The sequence below is a fragment of the Sebastes fasciatus genome, chromosome 12 (assembly GCF_043250625.1).
Source record: "Sebastes fasciatus isolate fSebFas1 chromosome 12, fSebFas1.pri, whole genome shotgun sequence".
NCBI classification, from domain to species: Eukaryota; Metazoa; Chordata; class Actinopteri; order Perciformes; family Sebastidae; genus Sebastes; species Sebastes fasciatus.
This window is the reverse complement of record NC_133806.1, coordinates 24,270,425-24,281,854: the sequence shown is the minus strand read 5'-3', so window position 1 is coordinate 24,281,854 and position 11,430 is coordinate 24,270,425. Positions and strand designations below refer to the sequence as shown.

General features: G+C 39.6%; 1 protein-coding gene across 6 annotated transcripts in view; it reads right to left on the bottom strand.

Moving 5' to 3' along the window:
* Nucleotides 1-2,676: 2,676 nt before the first annotated feature.
* Nucleotides 2,677-11,430, bottom strand: part of triob (trio Rho guanine nucleotide exchange factor b) — a 128,765-nt gene continuing 120,011 nt past the window's right edge. For 4 of the 6 annotated variants that reach the window (XM_074654232.1, XM_074654233.1, XM_074654234.1 and 1 more), the window contains 9 exons: nt 10,219-10,469; nt 9,838-10,100; nt 8,961-9,123; nt 8,664-8,785; nt 8,334-8,412; nt 7,077-7,277; nt 6,827-6,965; nt 5,755-5,941; nt 2,677-5,593 (listed from right to left, as the gene is read on the bottom strand). In XM_074654232.1, the coding sequence (XP_074510333.1) occupies nt 5,184-5,593; nt 5,755-5,941; nt 6,827-6,965; nt 7,077-7,277; nt 8,334-8,412; nt 8,664-8,785; nt 8,961-9,123; nt 9,838-10,100; nt 10,219-10,469 (1,815 nt within the window). In that variant the 3' untranslated portion in view covers nt 2,677-5,183. Of the gene's footprint in view, nt 5,594-5,754; nt 5,942-6,826; nt 6,966-7,076; nt 7,278-8,333; nt 8,413-8,663; nt 8,786-8,960; nt 9,124-9,837; nt 10,101-10,218; nt 10,470-11,430 lie in introns of those variants that run through there. The other 2 variants (XM_074654235.1, XM_074654237.1) reach the window with 2 other exon arrangements.

The window sequence follows — 11,430 nt, the reverse complement described above, 5'->3', positions numbered from 1 at the left end:
TGAGAATTAGATTTAAAGTAGTTGCTAAACGATGATGGTAAAGAAGAAGGCAAGAACATATATTTATATATAAACACATATATCTGATGAATATTTATGTAATAAACTGAAAGAATGTTCAGTTTCCTGATCAGTGAGCAAGAAGCCACCTTACAGTTTGACAAAGTTGCCAATCTTACAAATAGTTTTTGCAACAAATAAAGTTTATGAAGATTGGAGGGGTATGTATTTGCCCAAACAATATTACCGTAAATCAGATAAGGATAAATCATGGAATAATATAAGGTTAATAAACAAGAAACATTTACGAAACTTCTTAGTTTGCTGATGATTCCTAGTGACTTCACAGTTTTATTACAAATAAAATGTATGTTTTTTCCAATTTAATTTTTCATCAACTAAAATGCCTAAAAAACGAGTGTGAGAGACTTGAGCAATTTATTTTCCATCTACTGATACTCTCGAAGGGTGAAGGGTGCTGTAAGGAGGTGAATTATTTTTTGTTTATTATTTGTTAATCTAACAATGGAAACTGTGTGGTATGTTTATTTTGTTTTCCATAATGTGAGATATTCTCTCCTCACTACTATTGTACTATATGTAGGCTACTATTAACCTCACTGCTGCTACTTTAATCAACCATGCAACTTGATGTTTGACAAATTGTTTCCTGTGTGTGATCATTAAACCATTAAATCAGCTCTTTAGTGCCATCTAGTGGTCTTGCAGAACCTGGTTACACATTGGACGCACTGTACATGTTTTTGATAATAACCTTCCAGTCCATGACTGTTCACACAATCTGATTGTGTATGTGAAAATCACCCCCATTTTCCCTTCAGAGATTGACTTTCTAAGTATTTCTCAGAGAGTATTGAGAAAATCCCTCTCACTAATGGTCATAGGCGTACATGACTTGGTAACTTGTTGAGTCAACTCAGGGTTTCACTTGTTAAAACCATGAAAAGAGCTTTCGACGTATGAGTGAATGATGTATTCAGTGGGGGACGGAGACAAAAGGATACCCAGAAGCGGCCCCTTTTCTCACAAAAGGGGAAATATTGAAAATCATATAGCCAATAATAGAAATGTCATGCAGCATTTGTTAGTGGGCCAAACCAAACTTGTAAACCATCACATAAAACGCACTGTGCCAGGATGCATCACACTATTACACTTAATGTAGCTTCTATTGGTGTATTGTGTTTTTATGTTAATGTGTTTTAATGTGTCCTGTCTGGATGTGATGTTGTGTTTTAATGTGCCCTTTTTAATAGCAGTTTTTGCACATGCAAACCAAAGACAAATATTTGCCTTTTGTATGCAAAAAGTAGACAATAAAGTATTCTATATATATTGTAAATCAGTTGAAGGTTACATTTGATGTGTAGCAGCTAGAACTGCTTCCAAAACAACTTTATCACCAGGAGCCTGTTTCAACAAGCATATATATACTGTATATATATCTCCACATATCCATTTCTCTCCTTCTCACTCGTTCCCACTTCCGTGTGAGTCAGCCAATCAGAGAGCTATCTTAATATGAAAGGACAGCCACTTTCTGAAGCCAGCCTGCTACCTCAGCACACAGCACTTTTATATCTATTTATTTTAACCTTGATTCAGTCCTCAGCATCGAGTACCTGCTGCTCCTTTTGACAGCTCTTGCATGAGATTTAGAGACCGTGACAAACATATCCTCTGTGGTTTCATGCAAAATATTTACTGCTGCTGTCGCTGAGAAAAACAACATATATGTCACACCTGATAAAAAGGTGTCATTTCACACCTCGTGCACAAACACAGTATTGTGTTTAATCGCGTGCAGAGACGCAGGTACTGCAGGTGAACTGGTAAATTGGCAGATCAGCTGTTAGTTTATGTAAAAAACAAAGCTTGAATTTTGTAAATATTTGAATCTGTTGAATTTACGAGACTACAACTTCACAATAAATGACTTCTTACTAACACATTTTTTTGTGGTTTCTTCAAACAACACAATCATAATGATGAAAATGATTGTATATAAAAGCCTAATGACTGTCTTTCTGGTAACTTCTTGGTTTTATTCTATGAAAACATGAGAAGCTGACATTAGAAATGGATTAAGGAGGTGGGGGAATTGTACGGCCTACTGATTCATGCACAGTAGCAGCATCTGCAGAGGACAGATAAGATCAGCAACATCCGCTCTGCTTCTTTTTTACGGGTTATCTCAGACACAATCTTAATCAGAGTACAAACTGTACACACGCTCAGTATTAATGCACACATCACCTTTATCACCTTGCTTTTCACCTTTGCAAACAATAGGTTTTCCCCTCCTTTGTCTCCATATCAAATTCATCATGCTCACCTGTGTATTAAAAGATATTAAACCACATGTGAAGCTGATGGTGCTTTTCTTACGGTGTTCTAGTTTGAAATGAAAACAAATATTCAGTGTAAAATAAGCCTTTATGTCTCACACCTTTATGCTGTTTTCATTTTGAATGTTCAGGGTTTTTCCCTGCCTTCTACTCGTGCCCGGAATACAGCATCGCGTCGCCTTCCATCCCTCAAAGGTTATGGGAAACACTGAATGAATAATACTACTTTCAAGACAAGCTACATTTTCACGTGTGGGTGAACGCCGGTATACTGTACTGTACGTGCACACAAGGTTTCAGAGACAACAGTTGTTCCTTGTACGTTTAATGGCAAAATAACAGAAGACAAAATAAAATATTTACAACACTTAGTAACATGTAAACACAATCTTCTGTACAGAGAAATATACATGCAAAATTAAAAATAAGTCATAATAAGACATTCAAAATGACATTGCTGCAGTCATGTTCTATGTGTATTTAAAATATGACATAGTTATGAGGTTTACATCCTGGGTGTGGGCAAACTGCCCGACCCTCTCTGTACATCTTTACATCATGTATAAGCTGGGTTTCCCAAAGGCATTTTATTACTTACAGTAGATCATGCTCTCCCATGAATAGGCTTTAAGAGAATTCGATAAACTGATTAACAGGATGATTTTGGGAAACCTAGATCCACACCAATAAATAAAAATGACACAAAATGAGAGACTTAGACTGTACAGACCAACAAGAAACCATTGAACTCAACATGGTATTGACTTCTTTAACATCAAATCAGACAGTAACTCTTACAACCTTCAAATAAAATAAGAAACAATGCACGTTTTTAGTCCCACCCATCTCTCTAGGTCGATTCCCTCAACTGGCACTTTAAAAAAAAAAAAAAGAAGTTTTCAACAACTTCGTAACCAAAAAGACATCAACTCATTCAAATGAAAATAACTGGAAGAGACCTTTTCATGGCAGAAACCTGTTAATGCTGAATGATATTTATCAAAGGGGATACAGTTGAACTATTGGTGGTACAAGATTTGTGTGTGTCCGAAAAGGTTTAATGCATTCTCCTTTAATTTAAAGTCTGTGGTGAACGGGCCACAATGAGACATTTTCCAGCTTGGTTAACATGTCAACCAAGTCTGTCTCGTGACGTCAAACTGAGATGCTTAAAAAAAAAAAAATTTAGCGACATACACCAGCATCTACCTACAAAAGCCAAACAAACTCACACAGCAAAACCACTTTGTGCACAGCTTGAAAAAAGACGAGTGAAATATTAGTTTTTTTTCAGCAAGAATCCACCAAACAATTTCTTATTACAATAAGAATAAATAAAGCCAGACTGAACCTATGGAAACACTCACATGTCCTGGTTCAGTGTGGTCTGTTATAACTTAACATGAAAAATCATAAAAAAAGAAAAACACACACATTTTAGCAGGAAAAGAAAAGCAAAGTCAACTTTGGTATTGTTACGGAAAATAATAATAATGACAAAATGAAAGCATAAGTGCCTATATTTTATAGATACACATTTTTATACATTATTTCCCAAAACCCCTCCTCTTGTCTGGGGGTTTTGCAGATATTAATACTGAACTTAATACATAAGAGTTAACACAATACAGACATCTATCGCAGTACCAGGTACGTACATGCCTTTTTAAGAATACGGCTACAACACAAAGTCTTCATAAATAGTTGCATAAATGTTAAAGCTGCAACATTGCACATGGGAATTGATGCAAAATACGAGTGCATTTCTAGTAGCGGTTTGTTCATAGTGAGAATTCAGCTGCTGAGGGTCCGCGGGGAGTGACTTACCTCAACATCTGCACTAATACTCGGCAAATGAAAATAGCTTTTGTTCGTTTGAGACAAATTCTTCAAAATGAGAATGAAAGGCAGGAATACGTTATTTACAAATAAGGCGGATGCAGGTAAAAATCTGAGAAGCTTTGCCGAATAGCTTTAACGCTTGTTCAAGTTAATTTAGTTTCTCTTAAGTGTCACAAACTGAAATGATTTCACCTTTCAAACTGAACGGGGGGCATAAAGATAAGCAAACTGCACTATTGCACTGAATGTAACTATAATGTGTTTCTGGAAAACGTGGTTTTGGTCTTCATCGTGTTATAGAGTGAGTGGACCCTGCTGATGGGTGCCACTTTGTTCACACATCTCACTTCTCGTGTTTTCTTTCTACTTACTAACTCACCTTTGTTTTCCAAAAGGTATGAATAAAGACAGTTCTCTGTTTCCTCGCTGTACATGGTTTCATTTACAAAAAGTAATCTCTCGTTACAAAAAAAAACATTTTCTTGTGTTCAACCGAAAGCAGCCTGAATTACTCTTATTATACAGTATTCTATTTCCTCTGTTTCAACACTGTCCGAAACGCAAGACTTGCTCAAACTTGCTGAGGAAGCTTGTTGAGAAAGCTTGGTTTTCTCTCCCTGCTAAGTCGAGGTTTGAAATCTCAAACGGATTCCAACAGTTCATTTGTTGTGCAGGCATAATGACAATATGCCAAGGTTAAGGAGGGGAGTTGGGGAGAGTCAAAGGGTTTATCAGCAGAGGTCGGTCAGTCAGCAGCAGCAGGACTTTTGTGGCTTAGTGAAGGAAAAGGTGATCATTGTGGAAATGTTGCTGGTGGTCCTCTCAGTAGCACAGCTCAACTGAACAAAGTTAACTTGTTACGCATCCTCCATAGTGTGCTGGACAGGTAGGAATTCCTTCTATACCACAACAATGCAGGAACAGGTGTTTACAGTACATGTTGCTGTCACATCTCCCTAGTGACCTGTTTGGTTAGATGTGGTTGAGCAGGCGGCTGTGAAGGAAGGCCTTAATGGTGCCAATGGGCCGAACGTCGTTCTGGTGTTTCCGTCTCTCGATGAAGGAAATGAGTCTGGAGGTGTCCAGATGTGAGATGTGATGATTCTGGGATGGTGGCAGCGTGTGATTTAAGGTGGCGTGGCCAGTGTTTATTGCACCTCGAGGCTGGAGCCACGGCTCCTGCAGGCAGGACGCCGCAGAAGGCCGTCGCTCCGGCTCGCCCTGGAGCAGCAGGCAGACAAAGTCCCTGGCAGCTGGGCTCACACCCTGGAAGTAGTCCTCAGGGAAGCTAAAGTCCAGGCGACAGATGTTCAGACACGTCTCCTCCAAACTCTCATCCAGGAAGGGAGAGGCGCCGCTTAGTACAACGTAGGTCACCACCCCTGTAAATCATCCAGCAGATAGATCAATAAATCGGTCAGTCAATTAGTTAGCAACAGGAAATAATGGCATGTGTGTAACAAGTCACCTGCATGACTATGTATTTCTAAATTCCTCTGATGTTATATACAAGTTACAAAACTACTTGTGCTTAGTTACAGACCTAAGCTCCAGAGGTCAGACATCAGCGAGGCAGGCTGACCCAGGATCAGCTCAGGAGCAGAGAACTCTGGGCTGCCCAGGAGAGGATGGATGTAGAAGGAGGGAGGATTCAGCTGAACGGCATCACCAAAGTCTGTCAGCTTGAGCACTGGCTGGGAAGACGCATGTTCCACCATTATGTTCTCTGGCTGCGGGAGGAGAGGAAACTTTAGGCATGAACATTAGAGCCACAGAAACATCGTTCTTAACACCAGCACATCCACTGGGCTAGACTGTGGGGGTGGTTTGTTCATTCTTGTGACACTTAAATTAAAATAAAAAAAACCCACATGAGGCTACAGTTTATTAGGGCTGTCAAAGTTAATGTGAGAATCACACGTTGATGCAAATTTGTTTTAACACCACTAGTTTCTTTAACGCATTAACACCATCAGTTTTAAAACTAGAGTGAAAATACTGACATCATGTGAAACTAGAACCAAGGAATCCATTGGTCCCAACCATGTCATACTAGCTTTCAAAGGGGTCCCTTGACCTCTGACCTCCAGATATGTGAATGTAAATGGGTTCTATGGGTACGCACGAGTCTCCTCTTTACAGACATGCACACTTTATGATAATCACATGCAGTTTGAGTCAAGTCATAGTCAAGTCAGCACACTGACACACTGACAGCTGTTGTTGCCTGTTGGGCTGCAGTTTGCCATGTTATGGACAATCATGCGATTAATTGCGATTAAATATTTTAATCGATTGACAGCCCTACAATTTATGCATCAAAGAGGTTTCTTTACAGTGACCAATTTGTAAAACCTAGTTCCTAGAGCCCATGCGCATGTCTTAAAATATTAACTTACAGTCAAAAATCCAAAGATATTCATTTTGCTATCACATTAGAGAAATAAAAACAGAAAATGTGCACATTTAAGAAGCTAGAACCAGATCATTTTAGCATTTTTTTGCTTAAAAAATACTTAAATTATTGATAATCAAAACACCTGCCAATTAATGTGTTAATCAACTAATCTATTAATCTACTAATTCTTTACACTGATGTCAGAATATGTATTTACTTTGAGATCGAGGTGTGCTATCCTCCAGCTGTGCAGGTAGTGGACAGCTTCAAGAATATCTCTGAGGTAGAGAGCCACCTTCTCCTCCGTCAGGTTGCCCCAGCTCACGATGTAGTCCAGGAAACGTCCCTGGTCTGCCCTGAAAACAGAAACACATAATGCATTTGTATGTCACTTGAAATTCATAATTTCTATTTTTTAAAACAACGAGCAGTCACAACAGCTACAGGGAAAACACAACTGTACTTACATCTCTTGTACAAGTACGTAGCTGTTGGCCGTCTCATACGTGTCCAGCAGCCTGACCAGGTTGGGATGGTCCACAGCCTGTAGGAGTCGGACCTCCTGCAGCACCTGCTCTCGACGCAGCAGCTTCTTGTTTATGTGTTTTGCTGCAATTGTCCGTTTACTCCCCTTCTGGTCACACCGCTTAGTCACTGAGAAGCGGCCCCTGGGGAGAGGAAATGATTAGGTTTAGAAGAATATATGAATACCTATTTAATATAATGTTACATTTATGTTAGTCAGGATCTCAGGTACACTTTCAAATCCTTCAGTGAGTCTTTTACCTGTTTCAAATTGTGACAACCATCCTTTAACGTTCTCCCTTAATCCTCCTGTTGACCTCGTGTCAAATTTGACCCGTTTTCAAACTTCATTTTATCATAAATATGGATTTCTTTCACGTAATTGCCCCAAAATTACATGGGTGGTTCCCCATTACGGTTTATGCAAAAAAATAATAATGACCACTACTTTCGTTGCATTATGGGTATTTTATTCAATTTTATAGCACTGTTGTCTTCCCGGGTCAATTTTGACCCGGTGGTGCAATGTGCCACACACATAATTTCTGCTTTTTTTACTCAAAAAATAGGTAAAATTTCACGGAAATTAGGTTTATCAACCCTAATTGAAAAAAAAAAGTGTAAAACTTGTGGTAATAAATTGGAATGAAGTTGGCCAAAAAGGTGTAATACAGAATTTATAGTGTATGCCTTGAAAACAGTCAAACAAAACCAGGTAAATTTTGACCCGGGAAGACAAAAGTTGCATGGTCGACGGGAAGACAACAGGAGGGTTAACATTTATTGTATCTATATTGTATTTGACTGGACTGGATTGAACAGGCAAAATCATTTGGGGATGATACATGTATTTGATTTTGTCAGATAAGTCTATGTCATAAGATAGCAGGTATTGCAGTTTAAAGACATTTAAATTCCTTCTCATCCAAATACCGTTGGTTCAATTACCTAACTACTAATATTAATGTCACTGGTAATGTCAGTAATATTGAGAGTTTATTAGCTTTGATGTGGTCAAGGAACACCACATGGCAGCCAAACAGTGAGTGTGTTTACCGATTATGAGGCTTATCCCGGATTTGATCAAACAAAGAAAAAGGATATTTCCAAAAACCCGATCATAAACATGATACTCATGTCCGTGTGAACGCACTCAATAAGAGTTCAAATAAAAGGGGGAGGTATCGGTACATTCTTACCTTCCGAGTTCAGCGATTTCTGTGTAGTGAGACTCAAAGCTGCTTTTCCAGAGGACTTCACTGCCATCATCAGGGGTTCCTGAGGACACATTAAGACTGGATTAAGTACACTAAACAGGAGTATGCTTTTCAAAGCAAGCACACCCATTTAATGTACTGTAAGCAGGACTTTTTGTTTTTTGTTTGACATAAATTAAAGTTCAAATAAATATGTACAGTTTTAGTGGTTCAAAACCGAAGTGATGTTAGAACCCAATAATTAAGCTTTACAGAAAAATTCCAGGTAGCTCACTGGCAAATGAATAGTTTCTACCATGACAGGACTCTCACCTGAGACTCTGAGGCTGGCGGAGGAGATGACGGAGCCTGCTACATTTGTGGCAACACAGGTGTACACACCACTGTCCTCTACAGACACTCCCAGGATACGGAGAGCTGCCTCTCCTGTCTCGCTGTAGAGAGAAGGAAGAAAAGGAGAGATAAACCATCAAACAAGATGCAACTTTGTGAATTGCACATGACGCCAAATGTACAGTAGCGTTTTATATTTCTTAGAATTAAGGCTTCATATCCCACGAACCCGATGCTTCATTCACTTCAAATTCAAGTCAAGATATATGCTGTCACCTGCAAGTGATGCTGTAGTGTCCGTTGTTGCTCAGAGTGTTGTTGTCAGGTCCCCGCCAAGTGACGGTGGCCCGGGGTCGACCACACACTTTACACCTCAGAGTGACGCTGTCGCCACCCTCACATGCTACATCGCTGACAGGGATGAGGAACTCTGGAGGAGCTGGAGAGAAAGAATAGAGGACAAAGATGATGAGAGAGAGGAACCATAAATCAGCTGTCAAAGTTAACGCAATAATAACGTGTCAACGCTAATTTGTTTTAATGCCTAATCTAATTTCTTTAACGCAACACAACTTGCAATTTTTAGGTTGTAATGGGCTGTAGCGAAAACCTAAGGAATCCATTGGTGTCAACCATGTCATACTAGTTTGTTGGGAAGAAGGCTAAATAACGCTCCAAACTTACGTTAGGTTTTGGCTAGGAAAAACTGTCATGACCATTTTCAAAGAGGTCCCTTGACCTCTGACCTAAAGATATGTGAATGTAAATGGGTTCTATGGGTACCCACGAGTCTCCCCTTTACAGACATGCCCACTTTATGATAATCACATGCAGTTTGGGGCAAGTCATAGTCAAGTCAGCACACTGACACACTGACAGCTGTTGTTGTCTGATGGGCTGCAGTTTGCTATGTTAGGGTTCGAGCATATTTTATGCTAAATGCAGTACCTGGACAATATTTATCACTGTTTTGTGTTGTTAATTAATTTCCAATAATAAATATATACATACATTTGCATAAAGCAAGTATATTTGTCCACTCCCACGATTAAATATTTGAATCAATCGACAGCTTACTATATATGTTAAAAGTTACAAGTTTCAAAGTGACAGCCCATCGACTCCTTGGTCAAAAGCAACAATGTGTACGTACCATCATGGATGAAGTTGGGATTTAGAAGCTGTAATGAAAATGTAAGGACAGAATTAGATTTCTTGCACAAACTTAAATGTAAAGAGCAAATTAATTGGGTTTGTAAAAAAAAACATATCTTCACACTCTCTACCTTGACAGAGACTTTGTTGGCCAGGCCGTCCTGAGACTTGCGGTAGCCGTTCTCCAGCTTCCTGCCGTCCTTGTCTCTCTTCTCAGACTTTCGGCGGATACGGAGTGCTGTATGCCATGATAATGATTTTCTAAAGCAAACAAAAACAGAAGCGAGAAATCTCAGTTTCTATACTATTCTTACATAATAACAAATTTGCACCTGCTTGTATTTGTCTGAGGAACAGGAGAAATGTCTCGTATTCTTACTTAATGGTTCCTTCAGGTGTTTCGGGTGTGACGGAGGATGAAGTATGTCCTAATACATAGCCAGGGATCCAGCCCTCAGCGGCAGGGCAGTGCTCATTGGAGGCCCGGTACACTAGGAACATGTTTTGCTGGTTGCTGGCTAGCATTTGGACCACCTCACCCTGCACCACACTGATCTCATCCTCCTTCACTGCCACATAGTCCTGGGTCACCAACATGGTGGACACACTGCTGCTGCTACTGCTTTCACTCTGTCGGAGAAGAAGATTGTGCAACTTTAGACTTAAACACGTGTTTAAACAAAGCACAATGTGAGACTGCACACGCACGCAAACCACACACACACACACACACACACACATATACATTGAAATACACACATGCACATTTATTCCTGAAAAGGGGAAGTACAGAATTGTATCAGTATTTTCACACCAATCAAATGCAGGATTTGATTGACGGTAATGCACACAAATGACCTTGCTATTATTCTTGATGCATGCAGGAAGCTTTGAAAAATGATTTTTACTATGTACAGATATGGTTAAAGCAATTGTTTTCATCTACGCAGCGATGACTGACAAGTAATTTCATAAAACAGTAGTCATGTTCTGATAAGATGTAAAGCAGAAGTTATGATCCTCAGGTCGGATGCTGAAATAAAGAACTTTGACGCCCCAAGGACAGAGTGAAGTTGAGGTAAAAAAAAAAACTATTTCCACGAAGAAATGCAGAAGACACTATCAGCTTGAAGAGAGACAGAGCAGGTTGAAGTGAAGCAAACAGCAGCTGGTGTAGTCTCAAGCCTAACCATTACAGGAAGTAGGTAATATGTGAAAGAGCTCCTCATCTGTGACAAAGTTTTGACCACTGATTATCGCATGAGAATATTCCTGTGGAAGTATGAGTGAAAAAGATCGAAGAGAAATGGTGTTTTTTTAAACAATTTGTTAGTCACTATTAGCTGCAGTAGAGAAGCAAACACATACTGAAGCTCAGAGAGTCCAAGAAAGCAGATACAACAGGTGCTCCGAGTCAGATCCACACTGTTAGTACATTCTGGGAGAGCCAGAAAATTCTCTCTCACACACACTGTCGGTGAAGTTAGTGCACTCAGATAGCCGTTAATCTCCAGTGTGGTAGTCGTTGCATGTACAAGCCATTCTCAGAGCCAGCAGCAGGGTGACTGACGAGACAGCCAGTCAGTCAGTG